This window comes from Nestor notabilis, unplaced genomic scaffold (genome assembly GCF_000696875.1).
Source record: "Nestor notabilis isolate BGI_N333 unplaced genomic scaffold, ASM69687v1 scaffold25582, whole genome shotgun sequence".
Taxonomy (NCBI): domain Eukaryota; kingdom Metazoa; phylum Chordata; class Aves; order Psittaciformes; family Psittacidae; genus Nestor; species Nestor notabilis.
The window spans coordinates 1-22,285 of record NW_009917355.1 but is presented as its reverse complement, the minus strand read 5'-3'; the positions used below and the strand labels follow the sequence as shown (position 1 = coordinate 22,285).

Below are 22,285 nucleotides of genomic sequence, written 5' to 3'. Positions count from 1 at the left end.
CTAGAGCTAACAGTTCATGACAGTGGTTAAGCAAGACAATGGTTACTACGTGTGGAACTTAAAACACCACCTTTAGAAAATACTCATTTTACACAGTAAATATCAGTAAATCTTCACCAAAAAACCCCCTCCTGGAGTGGCTATTTCCCCATCACCATCACCAGCTCTCCCGTGCCACTTGCCTTGTGCAATACTGGAAGCCACAGAGCACGCTGCTGTCTCAGAAAAGCTGAAGGCCACTTTTTATTTTATGGAAGTCACTCTGAGTCCACAACAATCCTCCTCTCACAGGAATATTCAGTTCTGCAGAGCTGCAAGGGGAACAGAAATAAAGCATGGACATAAGCACTGAGCTGATTTATAAGCTCACATCACCAGTGTCGTTTTGATGGCACTTCAAACTTGTTAACTTTTACTTCCGAAACAAAACGTCAGTCCTCATTTTAGCTCTAAACATTTGGCTGCTGGAATGGCCTCAGTTTTCAATTGGTTTGTTGGAGAGAGGCAACAGTCCCGAGGTGCCAAAGGTACCAAAGCAAAGGTTACTGACATTGGTGAGGGAGATGTGACTTCAGCAGTAACCACAGAGCATCTCTGACCCTTCATCTGTCCTCTGCAGCTGGAACACGAGCTCCCCAGGTGAAGTGCTAACACAGCGAGCGGTCCATGTAACGGGTTTAAACTTAAACAGGGGAACTTTAGGTTAGATCTAAGGAAGAAGTTCTTCACAGCGAGGCTGGTGAGGCACTGGAATGGGTTGCCCAAGAAGTTGTGAATGCTCCAACCCTGGAGGAGTTTAAGGCCAGGTTGGACAGAGCCTTGGGCGACATAGTTTAGTGTGTGGTGTCCCTGCTCATGGCAGGGGGGTTGGAACTAGATGATCTTAAGGTCCTTTCCAACCCTGACTATTCTGTGGTTCTATGTGAAAACAGCCTGTTTCAAGTGTTACAATGCCAGTACCTGCTGCACGTGGCATTCCTATGCCATTACATTCCAAAGCCATTCCTATGGCTTTACAAGGGAGTCACAGAAACTAGTGCTCTTATAGCCTCGAAAGGAAGCTGTTTGGTGACACCACAGCACGCTGCCTAACGTCTAATTTTGGAAGGTATCTCAGAGAGGCGTAAAATCCCTTCTCACTGCAGAAGTGACCCAGTTCAAGCTCAGCCCCAGGAGATCCCCCAACACAGCATACAGAGGAACAGTGAGATTTGAGAGTGTTCCCAGACATCAGGCACTGTCAAACACAAGGCTCAAAGAACAGTTGGAGAACACATGTAAACTTCTTCCTCCCCAAAGCTTTACTATGCAAAGGACCTTCCATCACTGCCATGCAGTTGAGTAGGTCAGGGAAGGGTTTGCTTTATCGTGTTGATTCATTTTATGAGAATGATGAAGGTGAAAGCTAAATTTTATCATCAAAACAAACCTTTAAAGGATCCACCTGAAACCTGGTGAAGGAGAAAAAGGGAAAATCTGGTTCTCTTGTGCATGTTTTTCACTTTATTCCTTACGTCCAAGGAGAGCTCATGCACTCCTAACTGCAACCTACCGTCCTCCAGGGTAAGAATCCATTCCCTGCCGACTCACTGTCTTCACCCTTCAGCACCTATCAGCCAGCCCTCTCACCTATCTGCTCCTGCATCCCATCCTTAGGACAACAAAACCCAGTCATTATCCATGACCGTTAAGTGATGAATCCCGTTTCTGAACTGTCACTGCAACTGCTTGATGCACCCTCAGGAAACCCCAAGTGGTCGTTACCCACCAGATCTGCCCCTGCTGTCAGGTGAAACTGACCCTGGGAGGAGAGAAAAGGCACATTCTGGGGCTTTATCACAGAACCCAAACCTCTGCCTGAGGATGTCAGCAGCTACTCAAAGCATTGGAGGTTGCCACAGCAAACTTTGACAACACACACACAGAGCATACACTAAAGAACACCTTTTGGGGCCAGGGAGGAAGGAAGCGCAAGCTTTCCCGAAGTATCCCAAGCATCACAGGAACTTGGGTCTCAGGCTAAAACAAAGCCAAAACCTCTGAAGACACTACATTTGTGCCACAAATACATGCAGCACAGAAGCCAAGAAGGTATGAACAGGACTGATATGACATGAAGCAAAGCCTCAGCTTCTTTTGAAGTCTTGTAACTTGCATGAGAATCACGTAAGAGCAATTACAAATCTTGTCACGGGTATTATTTCAAACGAGGTCGTGCCAAAGATGACAGCAGCAAATTCTGATTAAAGCAAATTTCAAGACAATTCACAAATTCCTAGAAGCAATTAATTATAGACCTCGATGGCAATTTCACAATCACATCTATGCTGAAGTTGCTTCACATTAACACAGGAAGGCATGCAGCAATCTGTAAGACTATTGTCAAGACAGTATGAAAAACACCCCAGCTCACAGCGAGTAGAAATTGGTGTGACCTTTGCTATTTCCAGTTTCCAGGATACTACTTTTCCAGCACACTTCTGCTACGCTTGTTTTAGCTGTTACCATTTTCCACCCAAGAAGTGGCTGAACTTTGGGGTTAGCAGAATGAGTCCTCATGCACCTGCTTTGTAAATTGCTTTGGGTTCCTCTGCAGCAAGAGTTCAAGAAGTACAAGTAATTCTGTGCTACACAGAACAGGCAACACACTCCGTGCAGGTCTGCAATGCAGCAGTTAGTGGGGACTCAGATTCTGTAACATAAGCAGGAGGCACTGCACTGCAGCAGAAATCAGCTCTTACTCTATTTCTTCAGGAAGTCAGCTGCATCGTGTACATCACTTTCCCTCTTCTTTTATTTCCATGGTATATGAAGAGAATACTGCAGGTAGGAAGTGAATGATACCCTCAGCCTTAACTGCGAGACATTTACTGGTGGCTCAGGCTTGCCCTCCTGTTTTAAAGCCAGGTTTCTAAACTAGGTTGTGTAATTGTTGTCACTGATGGCTGGTTCCACAGCAGCATCGGTAGAAGCCTCTCTGCAAAGCACCACCACAGAAATTCAATCCTTGCCCCCGTGACAGGCACTGCAGAAAAGGTCTCATTCTCTCCAGGGCAATCTACCGTTGTGCACTATAAAATGAAATGGCAGCTTCCCCCTAACCATAAAACTGCAAACAATCAATCTACACCACCCACTCTGTCATTAATTCCTTAATGTCACCACATCTTTTTTCATGTCCCTGCGAGCACCAAATAACTGAGCGTTACCTACAAGAAAAGCACCAAAGAAACTGGAAAAAACAGGTCCTTCCAAGCTGCTCATTTGCAGATACCAAGAGGAGCGTTTCAGCACATGTGAGCAAGAATTTATAATGCAAAGTAGATTTGTCTCTTCCAGGAACAGAGGAGCTGTTGATGCTGAACATTTCTGTGCTGGTTACCAGCAGCTTATTCTCCTAGTCAAGACAGGGACCACAGTCAAGTGCGTAGGCACGTACTATAGCACAGAGTGCACTGCTTCCTGAAGATAACCCATGTTAGTCCAAGGTTCTTTGCCTCTGCTAAGCATCTTTAGCAAAATTTCCCATAATAGTTACACAAGTATGGTACAGAGCAGATATTCCTGGAAATGTGTATACTCCAGCTAAGCCTGAAGCCTTCTTGGAAAACCTTCAACTGGCTGACAGACAGAGGTTTTTGATCCTGTAGCAACTTATTTGCTCTTCTTCTCCGCACAGACAGGCTGACCTGTCTCCCACAGCCATGTCTGTTCTGTCTGACTTGCTGCTGCTTTTCATATGTGCAGAAGCAAGGATCACTTCTGTGCAAGCAATGGGATCCTAAAAAGTCCTAGAAGCTAAAACGTAGAGAACATTACTTAAAGTATGGATAAGTAATGGTTCACCATTAGAGAACTATTGAAAGTGCATTCCAGAGAACAGTCTGTTTATGACCAAGTACAAATCTGACTTCCCAATGCTCTTTACAGCACGGAGGGGAGAAAAGTGCCCCTGACAAGTTTACCACGAGAAAGAGGCCTTTTAAACAACCAGCCATGCATATTTCCTAACTATTCACATCCAGGGAGAAGGGAGGATGAGCGCAGGAGATCTCCCACAGAGCACATCATGCTGTTAAGGCCCAGATTTAGCTGCACATCAGTTCTAGCACATAAAAGTGTTTGCACTAGCTGAGATCAAAGGTCTGAGATGCCTGTCCCCAGCTATGTTCAAAAGCAGATGCGTGAGCAAGCACACAAGCACAGAACAGTGTTCCCAATTACCCTCCCACCTGCCAGCAGCTTGTGAATCAGAAACCTGCTGAGCTAAAGGTCAGCCTTGTGTTTAGATGCACTTGTTGACATGTGGGTGTTTGTTTTGTGCTTGGTTTATTTTCTTGAGACCCTTTAAGTACGTGTCTTTGCAGACTATTCAGGCAAGAATCTCAAAGCACCTTCTGAGACATCGTAACTCCCAGAACCACAGCTCCAGCTTCCATGATAACGACACTGATGCTTTGCTCTTGAAGCATGATAAGGAAAGCAAGTTTTGGAACACCAGAGATCATACCCACTTTGGACATCTAATGGATTTGAAAACACACTGAACAAGTTTTACCTCCCAGAACTCTTTCCTACTACCCTTCTATGCCCTCCAAATCCAAAGGATCAGAGCACATTTGTTCTGAAGTCACAAGAGGTGATATTAAGTCAGGGACAGACTGGAAGCTTTACCAAGTCACCATTTAACTAGAACACTCAATTACTGCTTGCCAGTGCTGTAGAACTGCTGAGATTTGAACTGCTTTGCACAACCCACTGCAAGCAACAACTTAAGTATCACAAAAGCAACTGCAAGTGTCAGCGTTTGGTAAGAAGGAGAAAGGAACAAAACACTGAAGGTGCAGCAGGACCAGTGCACCCAGTGGTTGCTGCTTCACGGTTCTGCTTTCTAATTGTTAGAGCTATGATGGAACACAGAGGACTTGTCCATGTTGGAACATAACCAAAACACATTGGAAACACTATCTAGAAAACATCTTCATGTCAGCTGCCAGAATCCACAGCTGAGCCTTTCCTACAAGAGGCAAGCAAGCACAACTTGTAGCAGTAGGAAAAAAAAGATTTAGTGGGAACTGGATGAAAGCAGACAAAACCAAAGTAAGAGCAAGGAGAACACAGTTAATTACCTTGCTAACGACAAAGCAATAGGAACTGCAAGGTGTTCTGCCAGCTGCAGGAGCAGCCAGCAGTATACTGATGGTACAGGCTTCTGAGGAATTTGGGATATAGGAGAACGTTGTCATGGTGATAAATCTCAATTCTTCACCTTCCCTGTGAGAGCACAGAAGCATATTGCCACTGCTGGCACTTGTACTCAACAAAACAACCACCCACCTCCTCACTCTCACCACCACAGATGCTGGAAGCTGCAGCAGAACGGCCACTGTTATGGGGAGGGAAAAGGAGACAGAGCAGCTGTGGCTGGGACACAACAAAAGAACCACCAGATCATCTCCCCAACCACCTGCCATTGGAGGATTACAGGCAATAGCAACAGACATAGATTACCAACGATCCCAAACTGCTGCTGTTACCACATGTGTGGAATAAAAGCTGCAAAGATACAATATTGGCAAGCACATCAGGTGCAAAAACAGGGCAGCACCACAGCAGTAGTGTCTGCTTGCTGTTTTCTCTCTGTAAATACTCACATTTCTTAGCAGTCCAGAAACAGGAAATCCTGGTGGCTTTTATCCCCTCCTCTGGGGGTCTTTTGCACTACTCCTCCTGCTATCGAGCTGAGCCCATCAGGTAAGAGGAATTTGGCAAGGACAGAGTTTGTATAGCCTTGCCTAGGCTCCCTTTTCCACACAAGGTTGGACCAGATGATCTTTTGAGGTCCTTTCCAGCCTGGGCCATTCTATGATAGCACATGGAACAGCAATGCACATGACATGCTTTACATTCCATGATAACTTAACAAAGTTTTCTATTCCTAGTCTAAATTTTATCTAACAGATGTTTCCAAACCCGAAGTAAAGCTGAAAGTAATCGCACTTAAACACCAGCAGTAACTTTACTGCTGACACTAGCAAAGATTTGGTTGATGTCAACAGCAAATTTACAAAATACCTATTTATGAGTCATTTTAGTGATTTTTTTATTAACAAATGAATTGAGTAATAGGTGCTGTGGGTGTTCAGACAGCAGATCTTAGTTTGGCTAACTTCTATCTCCTTTAACATCAGTAGTATGTAATGAAGTTTCTATGGAGAGGAACTCCTCCGCTTGTAGAGCAGAACCTGGAGTCATCAGGTGATTTTTAATTCCTGTTAGTCTAGAAACCACTCCAAGAAATATATTGGGGTTATAGAACACCTGAAGCCTACAACACACAAGTTTGAAAGGGCACATTCTACAGCTGGTTTCAAGTAGCAGCTTACAAACAAGCCCGAGCAGTGAATCACACTACTCCACATGTACTCATTACAGCCCCCGTAATGATGATTCCAGCTATCGTGCTCAGAAACTGAACTGAGCCAAGGAGGCTCAGATTAAGAAAACTCCCACCATCTCCTGTCAGAGCCTGGCCAGAAGCCAGGGGTACTGATTACTGCAGACAATTAGAGTTCTGCTGCAGCTCCCTCTTCTTATCAGTGATCTCACCCACCTGAACATCAAGTCAAACAGCTTTCTGTTTGAAGTCTCTGAGATCCAAGTGTTCTGTCACTTGTGACTACAGTGAGAGTGCCAGGGCTCTGCAGATTAGGGGTAGATATGTAAATTCCAGGAATTTGCCTTATTCCCAACATGGAACATGTTGCAAGAAACATGATTCATGGCTGCTGACACCAATGGGCTCTTCTGCTGAATCAGAAGGGGGGTTTTGCATCTAGTATAGTTTTCCTTTTCTTTTTGGGATAATCAACTATCAGAAGACAAATGGTTAGCTGCTCTCTAAACATGAAATTCATGCAGTGCTCAAAGCATAGGTCCTACCAGTGATTAACATCATTCAGGAAGACTCAAAAAGGGTAACTCATTTACCCTCTTGATATAAAGAGACACAGGTTTGGTCCTGTCTCTTGTAGAAGTGTTGTAACCAAGGACTTCATTAAGTATTTGGGCCATCAGAAAGACCAGCAGTAAATGACAGTTTCTTTCTGATTATCCAGGAATCTCCAAGATGCTGATTTTACATTTCAATTGGATGAATCAAGCACAAACAAAGCCCTCTCAGCAGGCCTGAACTGACCAAAGAGCAGCCTGGTCCTGGGGAGGATGACCAAGAGGATGGAGAAGAATGGAAACCTTGTTTGTTGGAAGGTTTGGAACTGGCATCTGAAGACAATTCTGAATATGTGAAAACATGAGTATGTGCTGGAGCAATTCCCAATGCAGCACCCCAGGCTGCATGACTGTCACTCACATTTTTTGGAATCTACTAGCTTTGGCTACATCAACTACAGGGAAAGAATCACTGATTAGAAAGTTACCCTATCAAATGTTTAAGAAAGTAACTGCCATTCATTTATATTCTGAAGTGTTCCTTGGATTAAAATACATATAAGCCCATCTCCTACTGTGTATGTGGTGATACTAATCTGACATCTTACAGCATTTGAGTTTCTTTAACTTCAAAGGCTGAAATAACCCTATCAGAATGTCTGCAATGGGATGGTTTAACTGGACAAGCTTCATTAAGTAGCAGAGGTGACCTAACTAAAGCTTTATAGAATGGCACCTTTATTTCCAGGACAATCTGTGTTTCTCTACTGAGGTGAGATGTGCAGCTGAAATTACCAGGTGCAGCTCTGAAAAGCTCCCTGGGCAATGCCAACATACTGTGACTGAGGATCAGAGCCCCAGTTAACAGGAACAGTTTTCAAGCCTGCTGGGGCTGTGGTAGTAACTTCCAAGCTGCTAAACAGCAGTTTCTCACGATCCTTGCAATGGCTGATTTTAGAGAGGAGTGAAGACAGTAAGATTATAAGATGGCTTCCTCAAAGGATACCATAGAAATCACATTTTTGATTGCCAATTATGCCATTGCATTTACCTTTCAGATAGTGCAACAGACCCAAGAAGTGCAAAACAAAAGTACATTCCCAGAAAGGAATGAGAACAGCAGCAATTGCAAAGAGCAGTTCTCAGACTTGATGACATGAAAGATGAAGGAGGCAACTGCAGAGAGGTAACTGTTGTGTATATTCTTTCAAAGGATGACTGTTAAGGCTTCATGAAGTAACTTCCTATGATACTGGTGAGTTGTCACAGCAATCCAGGTAGCAGTAACTTCTGTCTGACTGTGTCCATCAACAGTGCAAGCACAGTGTCAATGCAGTATGCAGTACAAACAAGTAGGAAGAGTTTCCTGTTGTGAGGAGGGAGGGTGAGAAGAGACTTTATCTCATGTTGGGTTAACCATAGGATGAATAACTGGGACTGCAGTGACACAGACCTTACTCAGGATGCACATTATAGCCCCCATTGCAAGCATACAGAAAAGAGACATTTGCATTCACTGATGTGAAACTCAGATATTTACCACCCCAGTTATGTACAACCAGTTCCTCCCTCAGGTGTTACAAAAGCAATCTGCAGTCAATCACTTTCTTTTCTTTCTTTTGTGGCTATCTTCTCACCTTCAGGCTTTCCCACTAATGCACCTCAGAGCAACCCACTGTGCATTTTACAACGACTCCCCCTTCCCATACAAGATTAGCTAGTGTGGGAAAACTGACACTGGGAGAGGATAAACAACTTCCAAGGCTCGTAGTCCTGATGGCTTTAATTGTAAGGCAACAGTTCTTCCCATTAAAATTACTCATCCCAGTGTACCACAGGCACATTCTCACAGCAGCTTGTTTTAAAGATCCTGCACTTCCACACTAGTACTTCTAAGGGATCAGCAGACTGTGTCTTACTGTCAGACTAGCATCAGACAACACTGACAGTTGTCAGCACAGTCTGAAGAGCAGACTGTTATGCTATTACACTAGCACTGCACAGGGCCTTCCAAACACACACATTTCTTGGAAAGCCCATGAGCAGTGCAGTTAGTAGATACCAGAGAGAGTAGCAGATACTTGGGTCAAACTATTTAGTCAGAAGGAAATCTCATCCTTAATTTTTCACATTACATAGGACAAGGCAAAGACAAATGTATTTCATGGTTCAGGGGCAAAGTCCTGCCCACACTATTACTCACTTTGTATTGGGAGGCTTCCACTCATCTCTCACTGGCTGGTCAAGCAGGGACATCATGGAATAATTATCCAACATGAGACCATCAGGGTCGTCTGTCTGACCGGGGAGTTTCCCAAGAGGAAAGTCTTGCCATCGAACTTCATCTGGATAAAAACAGTACACGGACAAGAAGTCTGAGCTCCCCAGAGAGATTTCAAAGAACAAGATCCCCCTAAGTCCACAGATGCTCTCTAATGCAACTTGGCCACTCAGCAGAAAGGAACACTCAGGTACTCAGCAAAGATTCTAGTTCTAGCTAATAAGAATACCACAATGTCTTGGGAATTCTGCTATTTGCTTTTACAAGCACCTATTGCTGTTTCCTCTCCATGACTTCACATTTGTTAAATCTGGCTTCCAATGGGGGCCAGCAAGTGCACGGTGGGGAACCATCCACCACAACTGATAAACACCAGTGAGTCCATTCCTTTAGATTGTGGTGCCAACATTTCAAAGGCAGTTCCCAACAGGTAAATCCCCCATTAAATTTAATTCTTACTTCACATCTAACTAAATGAAAGATACAGATGATTATGTGTCACGGTTGTGACAATAGGATCTCTTAAGCCTATGTGCTTTCTTGATACGAGAACATTTAGTTCTACAATGCTTACCAGCAGCTCAGCAAAGACCAGCAGACAGAAGCCTTCACAAGCCTTCACTCCACTCCAGAGCCAGTACACAGAGTATTTGAGATCCCTACTAACCATGTACAACTTGCCCCTTTCCTTCTCTTTGCCTGAAACTGATTTTGTTTTGTGTACCTGGTATCTGCTCAAGCATTGCCCTAAAGAACCAGCAGATTTATCCATTTCTCCTTTTATACCATTCTTGGGCATTTAATAGAACAACAACAGAATTTAACAGAACAGTTACTGTCCACTAGGACAGTGCTTTCTAACTATTATAATTTAAAAGGGGCAGAAATGGAATTAGGTAACATCTGATGCAGCTGTAAGGCAAATTACCATTATAGATATTTAACAGGCTAAGTCCTCTCTTTGGGGAACAACCTAGTTCATATACCACATGTTGGCACAGGTTTGTACATACCTATTGGCTACAGTTTCATATTGTTTAGGGATCTCTTTAGCAACACAAATGTCATTCAAACAGGAATTAAGTTTGCCCACAAACAACTACATAAACAGAATCTTCACAAACCCCGGGAGGTTCAGGATACAATACATGTTCCTGCAGTGAAAGCTTTGCTTGATCTGAACCAAAGTCACTGAAGCAAAGGACAATTTCACTTCTGTTCTCAAAATGTCCAGCTCTAAAAAGCTGTCCACAGCAGTGAGTGGGGTACAAGAGTTCACTGACTTCTAATGGCTGTTTTTCTTCTTCCTTTAAATACCACTTTGCCCCCAACTCCTCTCCACCAACTTTCTCTTCCCGTCTTCAAATCCCTCCACAAATCACTCATCCAAAAATCTTCTTCGCTACAGAACCCTCCACCTCAAAGAGAAAGTACAGCTACCATAATAATGCTGACAAAACACTTTAATATATATCTATATAACTGTTTATTAACAGTTATAAACTGTTTATTCCTTCTAAAAACTTCCCTTGCTCCTTTCTTTTGCTTGCCACTATGTTCTACCTGCATTTTTCCTGGAGCATGGAACTTACCAGCACATCCAATTTGTGCTTTCAAATACCCCCAAGTCTGACAATAGAAGTCCAATAAACATCCATATGTTTTTGCCATTCACAGCTGCACATACACTGCTCCATCAACTGGATACACGGGCATTTTTAACAGTTTGGAAAAGCCTGATAAAGGATTTAATGAGGCAGTAAACAACCTGCTCCTGGAAAAAGCATTCCCAGTATTTAAAGAGTTTAAGAGCTGACTCCTGCACATAAACAGAAGACTGGAAAAAACAGTTTCCAGGGGTTTGGCATTTTGATGATTTTGAAGCACACTTCAATTCTGGCCAGGCCTAGAGGGCTGAGCTGCTTTTGCATTTCAGTTGATATCTGCCAGTGACAAAGACTAAGTCTTACGAAGTCATTTCTTACCTGCAGTGATCTGCCAAGCAGATCCTTGCAGTGCTGCCCTTTTCTCAGCAATAGCCACCATGTTACCAGAATGAGCGAGTCCTTCCAAAGGATTAGTTTCAGTTACCATCTCTTCTTCCTCCTCCTCCACCTCCTCTACGCTGTTGTCTCTCTCCAGCAGATCATCTTGTTTCTCTACAGTCTGCCCTTGATTTTTAACCTGATTTTCTTGCCTGGTTTTCCACTGTAAGCTCTCTATAGTGTAAATTGGCTGTTCGCTGCTGTCTAAAGAGAGGCCTGGGCTGGACAAAGGGCCACCTCCTTCTGTGTAAATGGAAGCGAGATAGAGAAGGTTCTTCCGTGAAGAACGTGGCAAGCGAGGTCTCATGATTGTGAGGATCCTAGAAAGGAAAAGGGCAATGTAAAAGTCTTAAAAGAAAAGAAGATTCCAGATGAAGATTCATGAAGCTGAGCAGGCTTTTAAGTGTGAGTGTCCTGCAGGACAGCTCATTCAATGTACCTCCTCTAACAGGCAAAACCTGACTATTCCCTTGCGGGTAGATGCTGGAATACTCCCTCTTTGTGATCAAAATTAAGAACTTGGGATACTTCCACTTGAATTCCTGCTTTGCTGTTTTCATGTAGAATAGTTACCACCTGTGCTAAATTCGTATCATCTGTATAAGCAGTCACATCTCTGTTACCAAGTCACTTTCTTCTGACGGGGTTGCTTCTTTTAATACCTCCCCAGATAATATCCACTTTCATTTTGAAAGTGCAGTCCTTCTAATCCTCCTCTTTGTAGAACCAATGGGGAGATGAGTAGCAACAAACAAGGCTTCATATGCACCTACCACAGTCTGCACTAGATGCAAAAGGAGGCAAGGGAACACAGCTGTAACTCAGCACATCTCAAGGGAGCTGGCCAAAGCTGTTACAGAGCACAGTTTGCTGTCACAGGATCAAACTTACAGCTGAAGAAGGTGTGGGGTTGCCCAGCAGGGAGCTTCCAAGCAATTGTCAGTCAGTCTTATCCATTGCAAAGGAACTTTATGAAGGAACAGCTCCTTCACTGACACCTGTTTGTTACACTGCTGTCTCTTCTTCCCTTCAAAAAAGATACAGAAAACAAGGTGCTCAAAACTCACTAGAAATGTCTTTCATCCCTTTGCACTTTTACTGAAACACATCCTCAAACAAGCTGGCATTCCAATGCAAGCCCAAGACCAGAGGTACCGCCAAATACATCAAGGTTGTTGCAAGTGACTTGCCAATGCAGGGACAGCTAGGTTAGCTCCACAACACACCACCACAGTGAGGTGCAGACATTCCCAAGCTGGTTCTGTGCACACCATCCCAGACAGGAAAGCCACAAGCTGTGTTTGTAAAGTATTGTACTAATATCTGGAAAAAACAATACTTCAAGGCCTGATCTTTCACGGGAGAGATTGGCTCTTTTACCTTGGGGAGGCTGCAGCAAAGCTGCCAATAACATATATGTTATACATATATGGTAACATATAACATATATACAGAGAAATTCCAGACATACTCACCAGCGTTAACTTTGGCAATGCCAGTCAGCATCTCAGAAATCCAGCTGATTAAGAACTGAGGCCGGAGTTCTGAAGAGTCAGAACATTCCTTCAGCTCCATGAACATTTTCTCTATCAGGATCTGTGTAAAACTTCGGGAAAGGAGGCCTGTCAGCAAAGGCTGCCAAAAGCAGTAAAATGTCTGAGGAATTTTGAACTGCCATAACTCTTTATTTGCTGCAAGAAGAAGAAAGGAAACCACAGGTGTAACACTTGTTCCAAACTAAAGTAGTTTGCTCTGAGATGACTGGGGACAGGGTATTTCCTGGGATCCTCACTGAATTATTGTCTTCTTATGCCAGGGAAGTAAAATAAGCAGCAGTAATTGATAATTAACACAACAGCTCACTGAAAGCAAAAACTACAATGATCTAATCACATGGTAAGGCACAGGAAAATCAATCTGAAACTGGGAAGGGATTAGCAGAACAGGTAACTTCTCACATAACAAAGAGCTATTCTGTCTATAAATATACTGCAAAGAGAAGGCACATTGAGCAAAGAAACACAGAATCAAAGAGCTCTTATATATTTACTACAGTAATATAGTCACAGTAACTTTTCTTGGAAAGTTGTGTGGTACTTCCATGAGGTGCCAGAGCAATAGACAAGTTACTAATTTTCATTTCTAGGTATCCAATTCTCTTGCAGAAAACCCATGAACTCCACATGTGGGCAAAAAAAGAAAAAAAATTAGATTTGCTTCAAATCTTCAATGTATAAAAACCAGTGGGAATTCAGGAAATCAGTAACTATTGCATGTAAGGGCAGAGATGAAAGCTTCAAAAGACGTTTTGGCCCAGCAGCATTCATTCTTCCATGGCAAGAGGTTTATGGCATGACCATAACGGGGTCTGGAGAACAGTTCAAAAGATTCTTAAGGACCCAAATACATGAAAAATATGCAAAGAATCACAGATTTCAATATAATGAGATAAAAAAGAACACACTTGAACATAACCGTACCTATGCACCTTTTGCTTGTGTGGTGCCAAGACACTAACCTTCGTACTTGATATTTAGCATCTTCAGACAATCCATCTTTGGGATGAGAAAGCCATCACTGAGAAGAGCTTCAGCTACTGTCTCCCTGGAGTAATCAGAGAGTCTTATTAATGCCACTTACTCCTTTGCATATCAGAACACCACTTGCACCAGTTCTGAAACAAGTTTGAGAGCTACTCTTTCTGTACAAAGTACTAAAATAAATACTCCTCAGAATGAAAATCAAACACTGAATAAATTCCACAGGAACAACTGCTTTTGGTATCAGGCTCATTGGATTTGGAATGGTAGTACCCATGTCAAACATGGCATGTTTTGGCATAGAATGGATGAGAAAATTTGTCTTCTCCAGTAGGGGTCAGTTCCAAACCTAAACATCCAGGCATGACTTAGATCCAAAGCCTGGAAGTGTGGAACCAGCACTTACTGGAAATAACACACACACATCTATAAATAAGAACATTCTTGCCAGAAGTTCTCTCTGAACAATAGATACACAAGGGAGTTAAATGCAATTGCAAAATCTCACTGCAGCAGCACCACTGCTGAAGGGCTTGGCTCTTTGCAAGCTTTGCAAGCTGTGAGTTGTGAAACAGTCCCTCATCCCTGGCTGCTGCAAGTGAGGGATTTCCCTGCACATCAGAGCAGCTATTTTAATGTAGTCACCTGATCATTAGGAGTCACTCAGGAAACCATGAAACAGCCAACAGAAACAAATCCTACAAGACAAAAAAGTACATTCTTCTGGTCATAGAAACCAGCTTCCTCTCTTCTTTGAAGCCTGTGCTTAAGGGAACATCCTCTTCCCCACATACCTGCCCTCCAGTCAGTACACAGTCAAGCACAGTAACATAGGTTTAATCAACAACCCATCCCACTCACTGTCCAGTCTAATAGTTTTGGCACTGTTGAGATGGCGAATTCAGCCTAAAGAGTTCTTTTAAGAATGGCTCATGAAATATATATAGCATGATGTGCTTAAGATAGACACTTGAGATTATTTAAAGGGAAAAACATTAGCATGGTTTTGTTGTGCTAGTAGTAAAGAGCAAGCACTGCAGAGTCCTGGGAACTGGATGGGTATTCCAAGTGTTTGTATTCTCAAATAAGCCTTCAGTTCCAAAGGTTTCAAAAACAAAGCTGCCCGAACTCCCTCTACCACATTGCTGATGTGAGGTTCAAATACCTATTTATACATAAAAGCAGCTGCACTTGGTCCCTCTGTGTTCTGAAGGTGGCTAACAGAGCATGCCTAGGGAGAATCAGAGGTAGGTGCAATGGCTTGCTTCCACCAGTAACTTCCAACCATCTACCAACATACAGTTTAAGTGACACAGAAGTCCCATGTTTAGTAAGGTATGTTTCTCATTACAGAATCTTTATGTCTTCTTGCTCATTACTGCATGCTCAGCAACTGATGGGCAATGCCACTAAGGTGCAAGTCTCTTCCTCAGGGTTTTCTTCTGGCACAACATCTGATAACCTCTTAAACTAATCAGCAGCTTGTATGACATATATATATTTATATCCAAAACATCAGGAGTTATAGCTCATATCTGTAACATGGTATTCCCTCCCCTCTACAGTTACACAGACCACATTTCTCAGAGTGGGCGATCTTCATGTAAATGTATACAGTGATACTGATGTCTCAGCACACTAGGTCATAGAGGCCCTGTAGTAACAGAAGGATAGAAAACACAGAAGAGGCCAAGTACTGCCCTACAATTTTGAAGAAATCTAAAGGTCTACAGGCCCAGCTCTGCACTATACCTTTCACCTCAGTTCCTTATCAGATACATACCTGTTCTCTTGCATCAGGTCTTTGATCTGAGCCAAAATCCAGTCCACTTCTGAAGAGGTATCAGACCACAGCTCTCGATTCTTTGAAACAGACAGTGCAGCCTGCATAACCTGAGGGAAGGAAAAGTTCAAGTATTAGCAGAAAATATGCTCCAGGGACAAACAGAAAGGCATTGCTATGAAGAGAAGATGCACATGTCATATGTACTTCATCAATAGCACTTCAAAAAACTCACAAGAGTTCCCATTCCTAGGGGTATATAAAATACTAATGCAAGCCATGCTGTACTTGGAAAAGTCCTGAGCTAAAAAGGCAGCAGCACCAAAGAGTCACGGTCCTGGCGTCCTCATTCCGGTTCTAAACCTTGCTCTCCCTGACTTCAGCACAAACCAGGACACACTCATTTTGAATCATTAACTCCACATGTGGGGTAGAGATGAGATTGCCTACTCAGGACAAGGTTTTGTCAGTCATATTTTGCATACAGTAGATGAAAATTTAGAGTAAACACAGCCGTCCAGGCAACCTGTCATCAACTGAGAGCATCTGATGAGTAGGAGCAATACACAGATCAGATTACCAGCTTGTACCAAGAACAGAAGAGAGAGTATTGCAGGTTAGCACTCCCCTGAAAAGTTAGTGATTTCTTGGTTTGATATATAAGTGACCTGAGTCCATCTAGCAAGGTGAGACATCCTTCCGCTACATTCTTCTACTTACGCTCACAAGCTACCCAATTCTACCATCGCCCCTTTCTATAGAATATTGGCATGAAGCATGTAACATCACAGAATCTAGCAGATTCCTTCTGGAAGACAATAGCTACTCAGAGAAAAGAAGAAATCATTTTTCCTGCCAGGGAGGAATGTAATGTAAAACGAGACTGGAAAACCAAGGTGTCATTTTCGGGACTGTGATTTGCTCTCTCAACCTACACATGCAGAGCTACCACTGCAAGCAAAAGATACTTTAGATGACAAATCAAGTATAAACACATGACCTAAAGAAACTAAAGAACCTCTAGCCCACCAAAATAATCAGTCACTGGGCCTCTGCAGAAATATATGATGGATGATAGAAAACATGGGCTAATGACTTCTGAATGACAGGTCTGAATTTCCAGAGACACCAGGATGAACGGAAACAAACTGAGCACTACCTGGACAAAACCTGGGATCTCCAACATGTATCTTTTATAACATGAACAAAGTGTTTGCATTAGAAGCCATCACAGCTCAAACTGCTTGTTCTCTGCAGCGAAGCTGTACTTTAGCAAGCCATGTATGACAATACTAGGAGAGATACCTGAACAAGGAACCAACCAAGCCTCTCTCCACACATGCAGCAGTCACAGCTCCCCTAAGGGCCACGCACTGGACAGCAGCACTATCTTCAGACATGAGTACACCACCTGGCAAGTGTTGGTAGCACTGTGGACACTGGTGTACTGCCACCTCTGCAGCACTGATACAAATACCACTATTGTATTACTGATGTTTCTGGACAGATTCTAACTGTAAGAAGATGCAGCAAGGAGGAAAAAGGGATCCCTGCAGTTATGTGAAATAAACTTGTGGCACAGTGACTATGTTGTGCTAGCACTCGGGTATTTCAAATAGGGCCTGGCCAAGAAGCCCAGTTCTTCAGGCTGGGCAAGAATGAAGAGACTTATAGCCCCAAACAGGAAATAAGAACCACTGAAAGTGCTGATGATGTGACTGCACTTACCCGAAACTGCTCATTCTTGTAGGATATCAGCACATCTCTGACTTTCTCTAGAAATAAACATATAGTTTAGACAGGGAATGGATCAGGGAATTCTGTATCTGAGCAAGCTGCTCAGTTCTGAATGTAGACTCAAGGAAGAAATCAGTCAAATGAAGTCAAATTCTGATTCAGGCAACACTCTGAAAACTCCTACAGCTCTCAGACCGTTCCAGCAACATAAATTCTATCAAGTGGGGTTGAACCACGAGTCCAGCATTTTATCACTAACAGTGGCCAAAGACACACAAGTTGAATAAATCCAAACAGCTCCTAAAAATCCCTAAATAGATCATTTTAGGAAGAAATTGTTCCCATAAGCAGTTCATGTTCTGATGTATAGGTGTATTCCTTATATTTGCATTTTCAATCTATTACAACAGCACTGTGGCTATTCACAAACCAACCACAACTCTGCTGGACCTTCATAAGGTTTAATTTACCATCTACATGAAATGTCCTTTCTCCACCTGTGGACCACTTTTACTGTACCTGAAATAGCACATGCTTTCAAAATACTTCACCAGTTGGGCATCATTGTCACCTGCTACCAGAATGCCAACCACCCCACATCAGCTAGATGCAGGACTGATACACCACTGCCATTCCATTACTCTGGAATAAATCAGAGAATGTATTGTATCATTCTGTTGTTCTCTTCTGGCAACTGGGGTGGGGTGTTCCTTTTTATTAGGGCAGCCAGGGAGAGGATGGAATAGCACATGCTTGGATCTCATCCAAAATGAAGTAAGACAGGAGCCCAGACATACACTCTGATAAGAAAAGTGGCAAGTGCTGCTTGTGCATTCCAAAGTTCAATACTGCCTCTGAGCTTGGATTGTTCCCAAAGTACACAACAAATCAGCTGGTATTTTCTGAATCACAGCTACTCTATCTAGTATGAGTCTGTTATAAAGGAATCTAGAAGGGACTTGCAATAAATCCATAGATCCTAAAGCCTGTAAGATCATTATAGTCCCCTAGTGTGACCTTCCAGAGAGCAGTAAGGGTCACTTCAGCACTTCTTCACACTCTCTGGGCCTTGGATCAGTCTGCTGTAATCTGTTGGGTGAGTTACCCCCATAAGCATGTCATGTTTTGTCGTTTGAGGTAATGTTTGATACCTCACATGCCTCAAACTCACAGGCCAGTCATTCAAACTAGAAATCCACTTTAAGAAAAGCTCCTTATCTTAGGTTCAAGGACTTACGGTGATGGAAAAGCAGCCACTGGAAAAATTCACCAGTCTTCCCACTGTTTTACACTTTCTATCTTAATTATATACAGGTTAAGTTACCTGTGTTTGGTTTTTTAATACTATTAGCAGCTACTGATTTTTCTGTCCACATGCGAAGCACTTCGAAACTGGCTGAACTACCTTTATCCTGCTCTTGCTCAAGTTATGAATCTACACAGTTTTGAAAGCTATAAAAGTACCATAGCCTTCCTTGTCAGTAGGGGCCTCAGTACCAAAACTGTGGCTGTCAAGGCACTACCAACTAATTTTTGCAATGCTTGGTCCTAACCCATCCCAGTGTGACTGTTGCTACTGATCGAGATACTGCATATTCAACAGAAGTAAAAGATTTTATGCTACAAATTCAGTGAGCAAATAACAAAAGTCAGTCACCCCAAGAATCTACTAAGGCCCAAAAAGGAATCCCAACACCTAAGCTGAAGGTACATCTTTATGCATTTCCAGGGCTAGAAGATGACAACTTTTAAACCTACTTTTGTGGCATGGGACATACCTAATCCTTGTATCTGCCACTGTTCTAGGAATGCCTACCATGGAATTCCTTGTGTTTCTGACAGGCCTCGTGCTGGGGGGTTTGAATCTCCCATTCATCATTGTCCAACTCTGCATTTTCTTCCACTTCTTCCTGCTCCTCATCTTCCTCCTCACTTTCTTCACACAAGTTATTGCCCAGCTGACGGCTCCAATAGGTCTTTCGCAGCCAGTCCAGTACAACATCACAACCTAAGGCAGCACAGGAAAGATCCTCTTCTCAGTGAAGTTTTCTTTGTTATTGAAAAAAAGTGGCACATTGCTAACTTGCACTGTGAAAAGAAATGCTGTGAACAAGTTACAAACCCTGAAATCACACAGACACCCACTAATGAAAAACTAAACATAAATGAACAAGCTTAACCCCCCAAAAAAGCCCCAAAACAACCAAAAAACCCCACAACAAACCAAACCACCAAACCAACCAACCAAAAAACCAACAGTATCACAGGCCTGGTAACATCCAGCCACTATCATTTTGGCAACAAAAATGACTGGACACTCTTACAGTGCTGCATCTTGCTCAAAGTAGGCCAAATCTAAGCCCAGTGGCCGTGGTGTGGCAAAAAGATGAGTCAATTCCTTAATAAATCACTATGACCAATGTAATGTCTGTAACAGTGACATTAAGTTTTCATGCAGAGATGACACTGTGCATTCATTAGAATGGAAAGAAAAAAGTCTTTTGTCCCATCACTATTTCACTACCCAACTCAATCAAGGACCCTGCTGAAAGTTATTTAACTGGTTACTCAGTGCTTAACTTGAAGTTCCTGGGAATCACTTCAAGTGCCATCAGCTGGTCACTCATTCAGGCTTGCAGTGCCTACTGCATTTCTCCCTAAGTGGGATTTTTAAAGCATCTCCGGTACCTATAAACCATCAGGAAAACCATCTACCTCTTTTCCTGACATCAACTTCCTGTGCTGTGAAGCAAGAGGGATGAGCTATTGTTTCCAGTATTATTTTTAGGGGAAGGAGAAAGTCTCTGGACACCTGCCCTGTGATGCATCACAACCTGGAGCCACTGGACACGATTCAGCTACCTCCATAGGGCTGCAGGAAATCCTCCCAGTGTCTCACACCACAACTCTCCCTGCCAGGATGAGCCCGCTGCCTGCCCTGCAGTGTCCCAGGATGGAGGGAAGCGTGGCACTGGCATTGCTACCCTGAGCCCTCCGAGGCCAAGCCCTCCCGATGCCACCCGCCAGCGGAGCTCACCCTTGCGGCACAGAGCCAGACGTGGCAGCTTCCCGTGGGTCAGCTCGTGACGAAGATCCACAACCCAGATAGGGATATCCACCTGGAAGAACAGCCCCTGGTGTTACCCTGCAGCCCCCACTGCATCATGCCACAACAGCACACAGTCCTGCAGAGCTGCAGGGAACCTTTACCTGAGTGGGAACGGCCTGATGCAGGCCACTCCTGCACCACATCCCCTAGCTTCCCACTTCAAGAATGGGCTGAGATTGCCTCCTCTGGCCTATAATCCACACAAACTTGGGAGTTTACAGGTTAAGTTCTTCAGTGTTACTTGCAACAACAGATGCATTTTTAGGCAGAATTGATACGTATTATTTAATGGGATACTGAGAAGCAGTTGCATACTGGATGACAGTCTGCATAGCAAAGACACAAATCATATCACATATAATACAAAAATCATACACATTTTAGCTTGTGTACAAGTTTTTGCAACTTTCCTAAGGACAAGTAACTCCAACTATGCAAGACCTCTATTTTTAAGACTGAACAGTTTCAAAACGTGAGAAGCAGCACCTCTCTTAAAAAAAGGTGCTTTTATTTTTCTTAAAAACCCAGAAAAAAACCCCAAACCACCAAATCATTCTCACACAGGGGCCCCAGACAAGGCTGTATATACAGGAGAGTCCCAAATACTGTCAGTTCTTCACTTTCAAAACTTGCTTTTCAGACCCAGATGTGATGCTCAGTGCAGATGGCAATAAAAGGACTCAAGCTGGTCCTGCTACTACAGTTACAACTTGAACCTTCCGTTCTTCACACAGAAGAGGACAAGCTCACCTCAAGTGAGAGGCACATACAAAAATGTCTGCAAAGGTGGTTAAGTGCTTGTTACATATAACATTGCTTGTCAAAGACTGGAGTCTATACATAAACGTGTGGTGTATATGTCAAGTGGGACTATCTACATGTAAATCAAGACTTTATGATCATACATGATTCAAAATGTTTTGATGATCATCAACTTGTTGCTCTGACTTTAAAGAACAGAGTTTTAGACCTAATTACATCACGCCTCCTCAAAACCTTGCAGCTGGGAAGAACTGGCATCTATAGCCCTTATTTTGTCCACAAAAGAATGACCCCCCCACAACTCCCTCCACCCAGTGCATAAGCTCTCTGTATAAACCTAAGTTACCGAGTAACTCGTAATATTTACCTCTTTTGCTAATTGCCTCAGAGGAATGCTGACCATTTTCTGTTTCCTTTCTGTGATCAAGTTGACAAACCTGCAAGCAGGTTACCAAAAAGATAAATTACTACCAAGAGCTGCAGAGAAACTTGGAACCCCAGAGACAAATCCCCCACATGCTGTGGTCCCAGAGATGCAAAGTGAAGTTAGACAGCTGAATAATGCTATCTGCCCAGGTGTCTCAGAGCACACAGGTCTCCCTACCTTACAAGAGCCAGCCCATAAGAGAGGATGAGCTCATGCGACTTCACCCTGCCAGATGAATCCAGGACCTTACAACGGATCAGTTCAGCGGTGCAATCCACTGCGAGAGGCATTTTGGGACCATACCTAGATATAAGGGAAAAACAGGTGAGCAGTCTTACAAGAATACATCCCCCCTGAAAGGGGGTAGCTTTCAGGCTACGTTTTGTGCTCTGTGGTACCTAACACCCTGAGAAACGGTATGCAAAAAGCCAGCAAAGGCTCTTTCCAGGTGGTTTTTATTAGAACACCGATTACATGGCTACTCCTAGGCACATGTTCAATGAGTACTCACGGATACACTAAGCACTCTCACAGGATGCCGTATCTAGACCGGTCTTGCCTATGGATGCAGCAGGGGCAACACAAACAGACTGCGGGGATTTGGGGGCCCTGCATATGCTCACTGCAGCACTGCCCCGGGAAACCCTGCA

The 22,285-nt window shown here is 43.3% G+C and overlaps 1 protein-coding gene across 1 annotated transcript; it reads right to left on the bottom strand.

The window, feature by feature from the left end:
• Positions 1–220: 220 nt before the first annotated feature.
• Positions 221–21,938, bottom strand: LAS1L (LAS1-like (S. cerevisiae); the record flags this gene model as incomplete). Its single annotated transcript, XM_010009193.1, has 12 exons — positions 221–311; positions 9,155–9,296; positions 11,218–11,597; positions 12,169–12,304; positions 12,753–12,968; positions 13,796–13,881; positions 15,601–15,710; positions 17,329–17,375; positions 19,154–19,345; positions 20,375–20,456; positions 21,576–21,645; positions 21,813–21,938. Coding segments are annotated over 12 exons (1,678 nt in total), but the record flags the coding sequence as incomplete, so codon positions are not given.
• Positions 21,939–22,285: the final 347 nt, after the last annotated feature.